The sequence below is a fragment of the Clarias gariepinus genome, chromosome 25 (genome assembly GCF_024256425.1).
Source record: "Clarias gariepinus isolate MV-2021 ecotype Netherlands chromosome 25, CGAR_prim_01v2, whole genome shotgun sequence".
Lineage (NCBI taxonomy): Eukaryota > Metazoa > Chordata > Actinopteri > Siluriformes > Clariidae > Clarias > Clarias gariepinus.
Genome location: NC_071124.1, coordinates 22,428,934 through 22,445,859, shown reverse-complemented (window position 1 = coordinate 22,445,859; position 16,926 = coordinate 22,428,934). Strand labels below are relative to the sequence as shown.

General features: G+C 38.5%; 1 protein-coding gene across 4 annotated transcripts; it reads right to left on the bottom strand.

Annotated features, from left to right (window-relative positions):
- Positions 1 to 89: 89 nt before the first annotated feature.
- wacb (WW domain containing adaptor with coiled-coil b) lies at positions 90 to 13,527 on the bottom strand. Of its 4 annotated transcripts, none has more exons than XM_053486434.1 (13): positions 13,287 to 13,527; positions 13,011 to 13,044; positions 12,173 to 12,347; positions 10,284 to 10,372; positions 7,733 to 7,845; positions 7,483 to 7,598; positions 5,718 to 5,945; positions 3,890 to 4,012; positions 2,455 to 2,606; positions 2,233 to 2,318; positions 1,795 to 1,954; positions 1,246 to 1,373; positions 90 to 1,074 (listed from the first exon to the last, which is right to left on the bottom strand). In XM_053486434.1, the coding sequence occupies exons 1-13, from the start codon at positions 13,325 to 13,327 to the stop codon at positions 1,005 to 1,007; spliced, it is 1,515 nt and encodes a 504-aa protein (XP_053342409.1). In that variant the 5' UTR covers positions 13,328 to 13,527; the 3' UTR covers positions 90 to 1,004. The 4 variants fall into 4 exon arrangements, with proteins under 4 accessions (XP_053342409.1, XP_053342408.1, XP_053342410.1 ...); XM_053486433.1 differs by having other exon boundaries at positions 2,455 to 2,609; positions 13,287 to 13,526; XM_053486435.1 differs by lacking the exon at positions 3,890 to 4,012 and having other exon boundaries at positions 2,455 to 2,609.
- Between the last annotated feature and the right edge of the window lie 3,399 nt (positions 13,528 to 16,926).

Below are 16,926 nucleotides of genomic sequence, written 5' to 3'. Positions count from 1 at the left end.
ACCCATGGATCCAGACTTTTGCAGCTAGTCTGTAGATATCGGTGCACGGACATTATAAGCTTCACCAGGGAAGACAGTGAGGACAGACACAGAGGCAAAATGAGGTTTAATGGATTGAGCCTCGTTAAGTACTTACAGCGAATAAGTTGGGTTAAAGGTCGATACACAAAGTGGGTTCATATCAAATCAGTTAGTGCAAATGCTGTCGTAAATCATAAACGTCTGAGGGAATCGGGGTCAGGCTTCAGGGTGGGGTAGATTCGGGTTGGGTGGGGTGCGAGACATTACTCTAAAAGCATGTGGAAAGTTTTGACTTCAAGTGACCTTTTACACAAGTAAAAAAAAAAAGAAAGAAACAAAAAAAAACAAACAAAAACAAATTAGTAAAAAATGTCAAGGTCGTATTGAAGCACGTTAAACATGACGAGTAATCAGACGGGATCCTCTCTGAACGGATAAACAGCTTTGTTTATTTAGGACAGGTACATCCGGGCCTGCGTTCACAGAGGATGCACACGCACAGATGCACACATACACTCACACTTACTCACTCTCTGTGAAACTGGACTGTAAAAATCCTAAAGCCTGCAAGACTGGCAGAAAAACAAACATTACATTTCTGCTTATTTAAGAGTTCTTTCTCAGACGTTTTCTTATCATCCTAAACAAACCGTTTTTTTTTTTCCATTTTTTTTTATCCGAACCATTTTCCAAACATGACGCTCTATTGTTTGTTTGTTGCGGTTTAATGACTCGATATAGAGAGGTATATGTACAACGATGGATCTATGAATGAACCTTGGGGGGCTTTGTGTAGCGGACAGCGTGACCGTTGGTGGGCATTTTATTTTATTTTGCACCTTTTTTTTTTTTGGTTCTCCAGCTTTGGAGAGAAAGCCCAGTCTAGTCAAGTCCAGTCTAGTCCAGTCCAGTCTGTAGGTCCACGGTTCAGTAAAGGCAGCCAGCTGCTGAGTTCCTTCTGCTTAAACCGACGCCACTGCTTCTCAAACCATGAAGGAGTTCTGATTCTTCAGCTTCTCCAGCTCCTTGATCTCTTGTCTCAAAAAGAGGATCCTGTTGGAGAGGACGAAAAAATAAAATAAATAAATAAATAAATAAGAAGTGTCGGGTAGAAACGAACTCGATATAATACAGAAAACACATCGTACTTGGTGCATTTACTATCGGTCTCAAGAGGTTAAGGGAGCGCCACCTAGAGAGTGAAAGTTAATGCGCGATGCTTACCTTTGCTCTCTCAGGGTAGCCTGGATCTCACACACTCGCACCAGAGAGCGCAGCTTCTTCAGCTCCACACAGATCTCGGACATGTTCATGCTGCCCATGTTGTGGACGTCCTCGCGTAACCTCGCCGCCTGCGAGAATACACACGGAGGAACCGAGTGAGACGCTGAGACATAAAAGCTGCTTTTAGAATTTTTTTTTTTAAAACAAATTGTTTACAGTTTTTAGATGTCCTGACCAATCATATCGCAACGTAAAAGTACTCTAGTTAAAAAAATAAGCCAGTAAATGAATATAAACAGATTAAAAATAATAATACAAATTCTGAAAGTGACACTATTTAGAAGCAATTAAATATAAAAATAAGCTAAATAATAATTTTGTAAGCAGCCTCACAAAAATGTTTCATTTTCAGATTAAACTGTATTCCTGAAGACAACAAAAAATGAGATGAGAGGGAAAAAAAATTAACTCAAAATGGAACTGATTCTGATCTATGTCCAGGATAGTGCAACTCATTTCCAAACCAGAGCAGACTATAATCATCATCACCTGTTTCTCTACATGGTCTGAAGGCCAGCTCTGAACATGTCGAATGAGATTCTCGTTGAAGTGCAGTGCTAGTGACGGACTGAAGGTGGTCGGAGGACACGCAGGCGCGCTGCTGTTCACCAGGCACCCGTTCGGCCCTGAACTCGGAGGACCTTGGCTGCTGTGAGGGGAACAAAAAAAAATTACATGAAAAAGAGTTTGTGATCTCAAAATACACACTCGTATACGCACATACATGTGCTCGTTAAACTATAGAAATAAATCTTAAAATTATTTAGAGCCTTGTAAGTAGCAGTAGCGATGCAAAACCAGAAGATGGCGCCACAACAAAACATAACTAGGAAACAAAAACTAGAAATCAGAAACTAGAAGGCTGAAGTGGTTAAATGCTCAGAAATAAAAACCAACAGACACGCTGCTGTTCGGTCCAGTGATTACTTTTGCCTTTGAAGCCGCGGATCCTCGACTTCTGACACTTTGTCCGAGGAGTGCTGGAGCGCTGACTTCACCACCAGCTCACTGACCTGAAACAAAAGAAACCCTTTTTTAGTTTTTGTATGTGTGTGCGCGCACAACTTCGATTCAAACCCATGACATCATGATGATGATCATCATCATGATGAAGATAAAGGTGACACTGAAAGCGTGTCTGGCGCTGACCTTTATTTGTGCCGGCAGAGAGGCGGCGCTTGGGAGAGGTTTCGAGGCCATGCTGTTCGTCTGAGGCGTGCTGACCCGGGGAGACACCAGACATGATTTGGGCGACGAGGCGTCTGGAGTTACGGAGACGGGAGACTGGCTCGGCTGCTGGGCTGCTGATCGGACAAGATACAGGTTAATAAAAAAAATAAATACTAAAATAAAAACTATTACAGATAATTTAGGAATTTTAGCAAGGCAACGATTGTTGACACAAAGAGGGAGACGTGAGATACGTAAAAAGCTGAAAAAAAGAGAAAAAAAAAAAAAACTTCATACAGCACGTGTTTGTGTATTTTGACATGGTCATGCAGTGCCCGTTTACAATTCGGACGCGAGAATTCCTGTTGGGTCTGGGAGGAACATACAAGATATGGACACCATGCGGTTGTTTCCTGAACTATTGTCACACAGTTGTATAGAATGCCTCTGTATGTCCCTAAACCCTTATCCATTAAGACATGGAAAGGAGAACGCGAGTGTCCCGACTGAAACATCCTCTGGGATCTTTAGAAGTCTCTCCGACATTCTGATATTAGCAGCTGACCTTAGTAATGCATCCAGTACTGTAGCTGACTGGACACAAATTCAAAATCGAGCAGAAAGCCTTCCCAAAATAGAAGAGTGGAGGTGCATTATAAGAGGAATAAATCTATTATAGTTCGACAAGCTGTGATCGTCGGGGTGCACAAACTTTTCGTCAAATACTATTAGGTCTAATTTGTTAGTTTTCCCCACACGGAGCACAAGTTAACCCGCGCTTTCCTGAGGGAAATAAAAGTCATGTAGCTGTCTCAAGGATGGAGAAATCTAAACCAGATCAAAACCAAACCAGAACTAGATTATTGGTGCCTGCTTCATTCTTTTTTTTCTTCATCCCTACTACTTAAGAAAAAAAACAAACAGCAGAAAGACAAATATTGTTCCCATCTATGATATGATGTGTATCCCTCTCTTGGCTCTATTGAATGAATTCTCTCTCAAACAGGGTTGCCAGATCATGCTGACAAAATCCCACCAAGGCAGTGCTTAAAAACCTTTCCAATCCAACTAAACACAGAAAAACATACTGATTAATATAATTAATACTAGAACTCGTACTGTACCTAAATTATACAAGTAGACGAAAGTAAACAAACTGGGCGGAAAACCAAAGTAACAAGTTTGTTTCTATTGTAACCGCAGCTGGTAACAAATCGTTCATACGTGATGCCTTCTACACCAGACTGTAGCGCTTATCTGTGTAATGTTAAAAAGACAGAAGTGAACCATCTTCCTGAAATCATGCGTTCATGCACAAAAAAATAAAAAGTGCAGTTCTATTATTTATGTCTTAAATTTCACTTGTCACTAGGACACCTTGAAAAACCTGGAACAACTGTTTTTTTTTTTTTACCTTGTGTGGACAACTGAGCGGCTTGAGAAAGCAGAGCAGTGATGTTGAAAGCAGACGGTCCAGCAGTGAGAAGTTTATGAAGCATAGACTGTAAGGAAGCTTGGGTGACAGCAGCTGTGAGGACTTGGAGAAGAGGGGAAGAAAAAAAAAAAAAAACAGAGAAAGAGAGAGAGAGACACACACACACACACATACATACATATAGTCAAAGCAGGGTTACACACTGAAAGCCATTGCACAAAGACAAGATTGAGCTCAAATGAATATGTATATACATGTTTGATGTCACTAATTAAAAAAAAAAAAAAAAAAAGACCATGTGAACGCTTGGAAAGTGCAGATAACGGATATAAAAAAAATCTGAGTTAATAAAAAGTTTAAACTACCCCCTCCTGTACTGGAGCACTCTGATTGGTCAGGGAGTGTTGATGAATTTCCTGTAACAGCAGATTTATACAGCGAGTCACGTTTATATTGAGGTTCTCATTTGAACACGTTAGAGTTTCTAGGTTTCTAGAAAATAACACACACAGAGATCGATACGGTAAGGTTTTCTAACAAGAGACGTTTTATTTACCCAAGTCTCTAATCTCAGTGTTTTGTGGTTTCTTAGCAAGCTGTATTTGTCTTATTCAGTTAGAAAAATGCCACTGCATTTACAACTGCTATAAACAAAACTGTAAACAGGAAGTTGTTTTACAATAGTTCCACACCATGATTTTAATTATTTAATTGAATACAAATGCTTGGTGTTGGCAAATTGTAGTGGTATGAGAGAAATAAAGCACTTTACAACATGCTGTTCCAAGAATAAATAAATCAATAAACAATTAAACACCAAGCTGTTTATATAAAAAAAAAAAGGCATGTTTAAAGGTGAGCAAACAGTTTCAATGCACCGCATTTTCATTACAGATTTAAAAAACCTGGAATTTCTTTTTTACAAAACCGTGAAAAGAAACTAATATGGATATAAAAGTGGAACTTGACCTCAAATTTCTTTATAACAAAATATAAAACATGATGTATGGTGACCCCTAGTGGTAGGCAGGTTCTCTCCAGATTTTATATACATGTTTTATTTTATAATAAATATGGAACTAACCTGTCTGATAGATGGACCACAACATTTAATGTAATGCATCAAATATCACTTTTTATTTATATTTTACATTTTTTATTACTAGGGTTTCCTTTGTGCGATGCATGTTCCTTATTTACATACAGTGACTAGAATAAAAAAATTTTGGACGCATTCGTACAAAATAAATGAACATAATAATAATCAAGTGCTAAAACTTCAATCAGAGGTCTGGTTTAAAACTTAAGTCTCTGTGCAATTAGCTTGAATTCTTCGTTTATACATCGTCATTTACGTCTCATATCTTTTAATGAACGGATTTCAATTCAATGTTCTTGGTAATGCTCCTAAGTCCCTGACTTTGAACTGGAACAAGCATGTAAATTGGGTCGAGGCTCACACTGTACTTGCCACTCAACAGCATATTTCTGATATAAAATTGCCTTAAGGTATACATCAGTCTTGTCTTTTTATGCATAAATTTGTACACATTCGGGAGCATAACAGAACACGTTTTTCTTTCCTTCTAGATTTACAAGATTTTCCATCATGTCTGGGATGATAAACGAGGCCTGCGAGTGTTCCATTCCTGCCCCAAAAAACGATTGACCAATCACAGATCGGCAGCTGTACGTTGTGTTGCTGCACTTTAACATTACAAACCTGAAACCTGAGAAAGGGGTGCGTGGGTGCGTGTGTGTGTGTGTGTGTGTGTGTGTGTGTGTGTGGGATGTGTTGTGAGCTCACCCTCGTTGATCTTGGCCATGTCCACGCTGGAGTTGTTGATGTGCAGCGTGGCCTGGAGCGCCGGGAGCAGCTGCCTGAGGAGAGCCGGGTCCTGCAGGAGAGCCGAGGAGTGTGGGGAGGACGACGTGGACGAACTGGGAGCGCTCGAGATGTTCGGGCCACCGGAGGCGCTGCAGGAGGCCTGGGAGAAACCGCAATGAGACGACGGCTTCTCGGACGGAGCAGACTCTGCGCAAACACACACGAAGAGTTCAAGTCAAGCAGTTTTACACAAATTACACATTAGTATTAAAGTCAGTCTCTCAACAATTCACCTTATTTAATATTATAGTTGAGGACTAGCAATGTTAGTTTGCAACATCATATATGATGTAAATACAGTGGAACCTCGGATTACGAGCTTAATTCGTTCCGGAAGTGGGCTCGTATTCCAAAACACTCGTAAACCAATAATAATTATCCCATAGGAAATAATGGAAACTTAAATTATTCGTTCTACAGCCCAAAAAAATAAATACATAAATATAATTAATACAGAATATATAGTAAAAATAAAACAAATTAACCTGTACTTTACCTTAAAAATATGTAAAATTAAACCCCGACAGGTGTTTCAGGGTTGTGACAGGGTTTTCGTTTGTGCATGCAGAGTGTATGTGTGTAAAATGTGCGCGCGCGCGCGCGCACATGCACACACACATTAACGGATAGACCGTTTTTAAAACCATTTAAAAATTAGCAAGGAACATTCCTAGTCACACTCACGTAAGCGCATACTAACAGGATCACTGCTGTAAGTAAAACAACAACAAAAAACAAATTAAACAGCTCCTCACCTTTGAAAACAATGGCGACAGAGAGAAGTTTGTGTGTTTATTTGGCAACCTGAGAGGAGGGGGGATGAAGGGGGGCTCGCTCGCGTTCACGGCCTCCTTCTCTCAGGTTGCCAAACAAACACACAAACTCTCTGCCTTACACATTCACAAACACGCACACTCAAAAACACTGCAGGCACTAAGCCCCAGCAGGGGAGACGATAGTTCTCGGCTTTACAGCTCCCTTTCTCTCAGGTTGCCAATAAAACACACAAACTCTTCTCTGTCGCGACTGTTTTCAAAGGTGAGGAGCTGTTTAATTTTTGTTGTTGTTGTTTTACTTTACAGTAGTAATCCTGTTAGTATGCACTCACGCGAGTGTGACTAGCGATGTTCCTTGCTAATTTTTAAATGGTTTTAAAAACGGTCTCTCCGTTAATGTGTGTGTGTGTGTGTGTGTGTGTGTGCGCACACGCACATCTCACACACACACACACACAGCGCGTGTGTGTATTTACCCAGCAGGAGAGACGATTACCTACAATTCTGCTGCAAGAGAGAGAAAAACCGTTGGCTCACTTGTGATGACGTAACGCTCGTTGTTAAAACAAGAAGCGCATGCGTGAAACATGATACTCGGTGCTCGTTAACTAAGACAATGCTTGTTTTTCAAGTAAAAAATTATTAAAAATTGTTGCTCGTCTTGCAAAACACTCGTAAACCACGTTACTCGTAATCCGAGGTTCCACTGTATGACATAAAGCAAAAGTCATTGCACCCCCCACTGTGTCAAGGTAACTGATTGCAACTCTCAGTATGATGCTACCACCACCGTGGATTGTAAAAAGGGTAAATACTTAAGCGGTACTGTTCACACCCTGCTTTAGTCATTATTAAAAAGGGACAAGGATTTAGGACTTTGTTTTTTAAATAGCAAATAAGCTACTCACTTATAGCAGTGACGGCACTGGCGGCGGCCGCCTGCATGGCCTCCTGTCTGTAATCTCTGTCTTTGGGAAAACTGTTGACCACAACGGCCTTAGAGGCCTCCTTCTGTCGCTGCTCTCTACAAAGAGAGAGAGAGAGAGAGAGAGAAAGAGAAAGAGAGAGAGAGAAAAAGAGAGAGAGAGATCATCCTCGGGTCAGGACTTGATTACATCGACGCAACGGTTTTATAATCAGACACCACATGCTGCTTACCTCTCCAGCCACTCCTTAGGCTTCTCCCACTGGGACACCTCCGTTCTGCAGTTGTAGTAGTATTTCTTTCCAGATGAGCTGATGTGTTCAGACCAGTCGTCGGCCGGATCACGCTGAGGGAGAATATTCAATTCAATTTTTTTTATTTTTTTTTATTATTTATCCCCATGGGGAAATTTAAGGCATACAGAATAATTGTTTAAAAACAAAACTAAAATCAGTGGCAGTACAAAATACAATAGCAAGTACAATACAACTATGTAACGATGGTAAATGGAAACAGTTTATACACCGAGGGAAAACACACAGAGAAACTGCACAGATTATCTTCACGTGATTAAGGTTAACATGTTTCACAAATTCACACATAATCTGGTATGAGAGAAAAAAGGGGATTCTTTTTTTAACCACAGCAAATATATTTTGCCATATATATTTTTTTAAGCTAAAATAACAGGAGACTTTCTTAATCCTTTTAGAGTGAGGCTGGTTAATGTAGAACAGATAATACTGACATATAAACATAACTTGCAGCATGAGACATTTAGAGAGTACTGTGATATCTTTAAGAGCTTTTCTCCCATGAAAGAAAAACAAACTCTGAGCTGTTAAAAAGTTTTCGTTTAAACTTTCATGCTGAAATTATAAAAACTATTTTTAACAGTTTTTATAGAGTAGATTTCATTCGCACACTCAAGCGCAAATTTAAAAATATCGAGCCATCTAATAAATTTTAAGATGAACTACTAATTTATTTTTCAAGCTAAATTTTTTAAATGATAAGGGCGTTTATGTTTAAATTTTAAATTAGTACATTCTCTCCCTGTGGGCCCATTGCAATGAAACAAAATCTGCCAAGCTCGGACACCTGTGAAAACCCCATTTAAATTTGTTCAGCAGTTTTTTTGTGATGCGTGCACAAACAGAAATATTTTAAAAACTATCTTGTTTAAAAATATTTTCACAAATATCTTCAATGTACAGATAAAACTTTACAGCTTTATTATATGTAAAGATTAGCTGGTCTAGTCTGGTACATACTGTGATGCATGTCGGCTGTCAGTGTGGCGGGCCGCCCAAGTGTATCTGCCTTTAACTTTTTTTAAAATCATTTACTGATTTTTACTTAGAACCTAACTAATTGTTCGCGGTAACCCCGCAATTTCACGGAAACCGCAAATATGACCCACAATTTTTTTATGGCTTTTTTCGTCACAAGATATTTTTTTTGGCGTTTTAATGCTAAACTAATTTTGTAACATAAATTCAGCTAAATTTCCATATAAAATACAACACTGTATAAATCTTTTAGTACTGTAGGGAGAACACAAATGATTGTAGAGGAAAACAACACGGCTTGTGAATTATTACTGTATTTACCCTACAGTACTGATGCCAAAGAAAGTGCACTCGCATGAATTATAGTACATATGAAGGGGTAACATTAGTATTTTACATTCTAGCACTGGGGAGAAACAGCAGTACAGTACAGTATTACATTACAGTACTGTACAGTATTACATTTATTTATTTTTTTTAGGGATAATGTAGTAATCTGAGTTTGAAATGAAATTAAAGTGTTTTGGGAGGAGACTTAAGCCCAATCCCAATTCTACCCCTTACCCCTACACTTAGCCCTACCCCTCCGTTTGGCGCGTTCACGTGAAGGGGTAGGGGTGTCTCATTTCTCTTTTGGTTGGAGGGGTAGGGGTAAGGGGAAGGGTCAGATAGCCCTCCAAACGAAGATTTTTCGGGACCTCACTTCAATCGAAGGGCTAACGAAATTTTCAAGATGGCCGCTCACTCGAGCAAGCAGACCCGTAAATTTAACAAATTTTTGCCATTAATAAGGATTTTTATGACAAGTTTTCATTATATGTATATTAATTGTAGTCTTTTGTTTGTGTTTATGGTGATGTTTTGTAAAAAAAACATTTGCAAAAAAACTATGCGCAATATTACAAAAATATATTTTTATGTCATATACACTTTACTGCATGCTACAAACAAATATAAAAGATCAGTAGCACGGCAGTTTGTCGAGCTTTTGATAACGCATTGTTTGTTTTGCTTACGGCCATACTGTATGTGTACATGTAAATGAACCGATACGTATGATGACGTATAACAGTGTTGTAGTGGTGTCCCATTTCTTAGGGGAAATATTTTAATATTTTATTCGTTTCAAGGGACAAGGGGAAGGGGTAGGGGAAGAAAATAGAATTGGGATTGGGCTTTAGAGTTTAAATTATAAAAACTAGCATTTATACTCTTTTATTTATTTTTTTTGACCATGGTAAAAATTTAAGTTTTGAATTTAAATGCCATCTTTGTACACCAAAGAGTGTTTAGTTGCTCAATTTTTTTAAACTTTTTTGTAAAATGTTTCGCAACAAGAAATATAACTATAAATTGACGAAACGTTTATTTTTTCAATCAATTTAAAATCCTAGTGCTGTTAAACTGCTGTGGCGTAAGAAAAAAAAACAACAACACTTTTTCAATAATCAGACTTCAATAAACAGATGACGAAGTGTATTAATGCACTTACCATTTCTGCACATTTAGGTGGAAGGGGGTGAGAGTTGGCGCTGTGATGTCCGTGATTGACAGAGTTCTCGTGTGGAGAAGAGCTGGTGCCTGGAAAAAACACAAGAGGGATGACGTTGCGCTTCATGCAGCAAACCGAAATGTGGGAACTCAACAAAAGATATTTCAAGCTCTGAGTCAAAAATAATGTTTTGGTTTAATTGCTTAAATAGTTCTGAAGTGAGATCACCTAAACTGTATAAATCTCAAAGGACTAGCCGTGGGAGTGATAAGAGGACAGGAATTCATATAGAATAACAAACAAGCTCTGTGACAATACAAAATTTTTCCTTGTTATGGTTAATGCTTTTACAATTAGTTTAGTCCTTCAAGAGGCTTATAATTCCATCAAGGTAGGAAGTTCTCTCATTATGCCGGAGCCTTGTCCAGTCCATTGCCCACATCAAGTCTAAAATGTGAAGACTGTACGGGGGACGAGCCAATAACCCCCAGCCGAGTGGTGATGGTGAATGATTGTGTGTACATTTCCCATAGACAGATGTGTCCCTTCTGCAAGTGGGTGGGTGACAAGTTATCTGTCAATTTTCAAAGATCAAGCCTTTCACACACTGAATCTTCACAGGAACGACTGCAGTGGGCTGCCAGCCACCTCGGCCAGAATCGTCATTCAAGGACGTGCAACCTTCTTTAAAATGTTTGCGGTCAAATGTTTTACTGCAGCTAAGAGTCTCATCACTGTAGCATGCTTGAAGTCTTATGTAAATGTCAATCACTTTTACAAATTTGTTCACCAGAAATTTCATTTAATTTGACTTGAGGACTCCGAGTTTTTGTATACTTAAAGACAGAGAGAGCAAGCGAGAGTGAGCGAGCAAATGAGAGAGAACTAGTTGTAATTCCACAACATCTTAACCATTAATGGATTAAATGTATGACACGTAATTATTAAATACATAAGGAACTATAATCCTTTATTATTAACAAATAAAATACAACAGCATGTAGTGTTATTGGAAAATAATGCATTTCAGCCCACCCACCAGCCATGGGTTTTCTCCACAATATAAGGAGGACACATTGTGTTTTATTTCTTATTTACTACATGCTAGAATTATTATTTTTTTTAACAATACCAGTGACATGCAGAAACAGTCCTCCTCAAATGCCTCCAAAGTCTCAAAACTCAACTTGACAGTGAGTGTACGGGTTGAGTGTGTGTAATGAGTGGGTTTGAGACTAATTCGCTCACAGAATTAAGCGAAACCAATCACCAGTAAAGATCATTCAAACTGAAATCCAGCCAATTCTAGTCACTGGCCGATCGACCCCCCATCTCAAACACCAATGCAGTTTCAATATTTCTGTAAATGATTGAACGATAAAAAAAAGTTGTCTTTGGTCTTTTGGCTGCTCCTGTCAAGGAGTCACTACAGCGGACTATCCGATCAGCACAACAGCCAGGCACAGGTTTTACGCCAGATGCTCTTCCCAACGCAACCCTCCCAATTTACCCAGGCTTGAGGCTGCAGTTGGGATTTGGGCACTGAGCGGGAATCAAACCCAGGCCTTGCACATGGCAGGCGAGAAACCTAGCAATGAGACATCAATGCCTGAATAATGAAAAAACAGAAATTAAATCTCAAAGAAAACTCGGGAGGCAGCAGGTTACTGCAGCAATGTTGCGTTCACTTGCAACCGAAATTCATGTTTAGAAAAGGTTTCACTCATGAAAGAACGAGCTTAGGGTACTTTTTGAAATTAAAAATATTTGACTGTTTAATGACAGATTCTGTACACTTTTACACTACATGACGAGTGTAAAAGTGTACGAGCAGGAATCTTGAAGGCAGCATGGCTGAGGACGGACAGGTCACCTGTAAGGGGACTTACTGGTCTCTTTGGGTCGGTGTGTGTGAGGCGTTCTCCCGTCTCCTTCGCCTCGCTTGCCGTCTGGACTGTCGGAGCGCCGCAGCATCTTGCTCGGTGGGGTTTGGTCCGATGAGTTTTGAAGCTTGTCATGACGGTGCTCGTTCGCAGAGTGACTTTTAGATTGATACTTGAGGGTCTGAATGAAGGAAAGTAAGAAAATAAAAATAAAAATAAAATAAAACCCTGATATGACACATCGTTTACAGGATGTTAGATTAAGTCTAAAAGGATGACACACAACTGAAGAGTGAGCTTTGTTCAATAACAACTTTTACAGTTTTGCATTATGGATAAAATGCTGTAAAAAAAATCTTTACCTACAAAAACTACCCATATAATTACTACTTTTATTTAAGAACCATAATTAACTTAAAAAAAAAAACATTTTTAAGTGTGGGTGTGGATTGTTGCAGGTCCTATGAGCTATAAAATTGTACATTTATAATGATTTCAAAAAGATAAACACTAGCTGGCTAGCTAAGGCTGAAGGTAAGAAAATAGGGCCTAATCTCAAATCCCACGCGCGATAAATATCAGGTGCACTACTTGATATGTAAAACACGCGTCCTTAAAGCGCTAAGGAGTGAGCCTGTATAGGGCGTAGAGCAGTGTTTAGGATACGACATAGGCTTCCTAGCATTATTGCTAGCTTCAGGCAAAGTACACACAGGCCCGTATCTTGCTAGCTTAACCTAGCATAGCTTAGCTTCCCTAGCTAAATACTTTACTTTATGATGTTATTTGTACACCTTATTACCTGAGTGGGACGTTTTATGTTTTTTAATAGTTTTAGACTTACCTGGTAAGACTGATAATCCCTTCGCTCGTTACACCTGTGGAAAAATAACGAAAAACTTTATGAGGAAGCAGCGTAACTTTTGCGCATACAAACGCTTAGCTTGCTTTGCTAACTAACACTTCCACATTATTAAAGTCATTTACAAATTACTTTTTTACCCTGACCCCCAAGTGTAAACTCGTCTGGGCCTTTGAATGTGTATGGAAAAGCTTAAATGAGGTAAAAATGAGGAATTGCTGAGGTAAAAATAATTTTAAAAATGTTGTATGTTTTTACCCATCAGTGAGTCTCGGCTGTTTCCGTGCATGCATTACCATTAAAGCCGTGTTTAATGTGAGTGCGTTACAGCTCGGAGTTTTAACCCTCAGCTTGATTTAAAGCCTCACAAACTGTCTCACTAGCTCTGTGTGAATATTAAATGTTAAAAGAAAAAAAGTGAAAAGTTGCAAAGCCGCTTCACTATTCGGGAGAAAGCCGACGGTCCATCATCATCATCTCTCCAGTTTACTCAGCAGCGCCCCACAGCGGTGATGGGAAAGATTCACTAGATCTGGGAGTCGATTCTGAAACGAGAGTCGAACCCTATGTTCTTTCAGCCTTTGGAAATAGGGAGTTGGTTCATTTCTTTGTAATCGATTCCGTACAGTGATTCAAATCTGTGATGCAACAATAAAATCTCACAAAACCCATTCAAACACAATTTCACAGTTTCAAGTCATCACAATTTTCATAGCCCATAATTTACAACATAGCTTTTCAATTTTTGTTGTAATTTGAAATGGTTGTAGTTATTTATGAATAATACCAGCATTAAATACACCATACTGTTAATGCTGGTTATTTTATATCGATTCCCGGATCATTTAGACCTAAAAGATTGTTGGATGAAATCGATTGTGTCGTTTCATCCTTCTTTGAATCAGAATCAGAAACAGAGTCGACTCCGAGATTCATAGTGCCTACGTTCGAAGTGTGTGTGTGTGTGTGTGTGTGTGTGTGTTAGAATCGACTGCGTCCTTTCCTCAATAAACTGAAATCAGAAGAATCAGATTCGAATGGAGAGTCGACTCCGTGATTTACTGTATAGTGCCTGCGTTCTATTCTTCTTATTTCATCGGCTCTTTAAATGACTTAAATGAATCAATGTGCGAAATAAATGTATTATTTCTGTGGAATGTGTGTGTGTGTGTGTGTGTGTTAGAAAAGACTATTGCGTATCCTCACCAAACTGTAATCAGAAGAATCAGAGTCGAATGGAGAGTCGACTCTTTAATTCATGTGATTAAGATAGGAGCCTAGATTCGATTCTTTTTCAGATGACTCCTTAAATGAATCGGAGGAATCAATGTGCAAAAAAACACAAAAATGTGTGTGTGTGTGTGTGTGTGTGTGTGTGTTAGAATCGACTGCGTACTTTTCAAACGTTCTGGACCTCAATACCTGATTGATTTTTTCCTAATTAGGACAGAGAAGCATTTAATTATAATTAATGTTTAAATTACTTTAAGTCAGTTCCTTTGCAAAAAAAATGAAATATTTTATACGATAAAAAAAAATTAAAAGACATTTATTGGTTTGGATTTGTTATTATGTGACATTGACTCAACAGGATTTAGATGAAATATTACTGTGATTTAAATACTCTGTGTTTGACAATTCTTTTAACACATCAAAGGAAAAAGAAATGTATTGAAGTTTTACTGAATATGTTTTGTCATTTTTGTTTTATTGTGTAGAATTAAAACAAAAAAAATTAAAAGTAAAAAAGTAAAAATTGAAATTAAAAGTATTTTTCCTGGAATACCTGAAATCAATGTGTGATGTTGCTTTAAAAAATCCTGTGATCAATATCTCCATGTTTTTTCTTTTCTTAATAAGTATTTAAATGAGTCAGAGAAATCAACTTGGGGAAAAAAAATTAGTTAACAAGTTTTAGACTAATAATTGCGGTGTCGTGGTTAGTCTAGTCTTGCACCTCATGGGTCAAGGGTTTGATTCCTGCCTGTGCCTGTATGCGGGGTTTGCACGTTCTACCTGGTTCTTCTTCTTTTTTGGTGTTTAATGATGGTTGGGATACAGTAGTTTGCATTACCACCAATTGTAGGTCTCAATCTCCTTCATCTTCCAAAGCCACCTGTCTATTCCAGCCTTCCTTACAAAAAAAAACAAAAAAACAAAGTCAAATACTTCCTTCCCTGATCCATCTGTCTTGTTTTGTTCCTTGTCTTCTTCCATGGTGTTTAACGGTGGTTGGAATCCAGTAGGTTGCATTACTGGCCAACTGTAGATCTCATTCTCCCTTAAACTTCTCAGCCTGTTAAAGCCGATTTTCCATCCAGCCTTCCTTAAAAATATCTAATGCTTTCATCCCTGATCTTGTCTTGTCTTATTACTCTTGTCTTATTATTGCAGTTTCATGCCCAAAGTCTCCTGGGATATGCTACCGGCCCCCTGCGACCATGTACTGTATACAGGATAATCAGTAGTATTGAAGATGAATGAATGAATAATACTGTGGGATTCCCTCAACATCATTTCACTTGAACAGCTGGAATTGGTAAAAGATTTGACTTCAAACATCCTGTGATTTAAATAGTTCTTTAGTTTTTTTTTTAATGGCTCTTTAAAAGAATGGGATGAATCAAATTTTGCAAAAATGATTATTTAGTCAAAAATGTCTGGAAGGTAGTTGTAATAAGTCTAGTTTGTTAGTTTCATTCTCCCTCAACTCATTTTTTTATTCCTAAATGAGTCACAGAAACCTATTCGCAAAAATAAATGACTCACTGTTTTAGTAAAAATTTAGTGTCTTGAATGAATTATTGTGTGGCATTGACTTGATTATGCTACAAAATTAGACATTTCTCTGTCATTTTCAGCTTTGCATCTTCACCTGGAATCAGTTTTAGTGCTGACAAAAGAAATCATCTTTACGTTTGATTCTTTTTCAAACGAGACTTTAAATGAGTCAGAGAAATGAATCCAGGTTTTAACTAGATCCTTTTTCATTTCCATTATTGAATTGTTGTGAGGCGGCACGATGGTGTAGTGGTTAGCACTGTCGCCTTGCACCACTGCATGTCTCTGTGTGCATGTTCTCCCTGTGCTTGATGGGTTTCCTCCGGGTACTCCGGTTTCCTCCCACAGTCCAAAGATATGCAGGTTAGGCTACGTGGCGTTCCCAAATTGTGTGAATGTATGTGTATGTGCCCTTTAGTTGGATTGGTGCCCTGCCTTGTGCCCTAAGCCTCCTGGGATAGGCTCCAGATCCCTGTGACCCTAAAATAGATAAAGCAGTATAGAAGATAAGTGAGTGAGTGAATTGTTGTGTGTAATTGTCATTTCACCAGAAACACCTGGAATCATTTTTAGACTTGGCCTTAAAAGTCCTGGGCTTCGATACATAAATTCAATGAAATGGAGTGGAGGAATCAATTTCCAACATGAATAAATCAAAAGGCTATTTTGAATAATGCAGATTTTGTGCCGGTTATTAGGTCTTTTCTTTTTAAATTACAATGTCATGCTTTGTTTTTATCTGAAAATCTCTCACTGAAAATATGGTTCCATTGTTAGTCAAGCCAAATCTGACCATAAAATTACTGTTTAATTCCCTTTATAAAATGAACAAGAAATATAAATCGAACAAGGACTCAGTAATCAGCCACAGTATGTTGTACTTGTTAAGTGAGGTGTATTGATGTTACGGCTCACGCTGTCACTCTGGAACTGGGTCAGCATTGAAAAGTGACTTGGTGGCGAAGCAGTTGAGCCACTGATTCCACTGAATTTGGAATAATTTCCCTGGAGAGTAAGTAAGCTTTTTATTTATTATCCATTCTCAGATTTTAGAGAATATGTGACATGTGATAGGCACAATCTACAGTAGATCAAATATTATGTAATGTAACATGTT

Coding starts and splice junctions, on each gene's coding strand:
- wacb (XM_053486433.1), bottom strand. CDS start 13,327: ATGGTAATGCATGCACGGAAACAGCCGAGACTCACTGATGG. Junction 7,599..7,732: donor CCTAAGGAGTGGCTGGAGAG/GTAAGCAGCATG, acceptor CTCTCTTTGTAG/AGAGCAGCGACAGAAGGAGG. Junction 2,610..3,889: donor CGCTCAGTTGTCCACACAAG/GTAAAAAAAAAA, acceptor TTGTCCGATCAG/CAGCCCAGCAGCCGAGCCAG.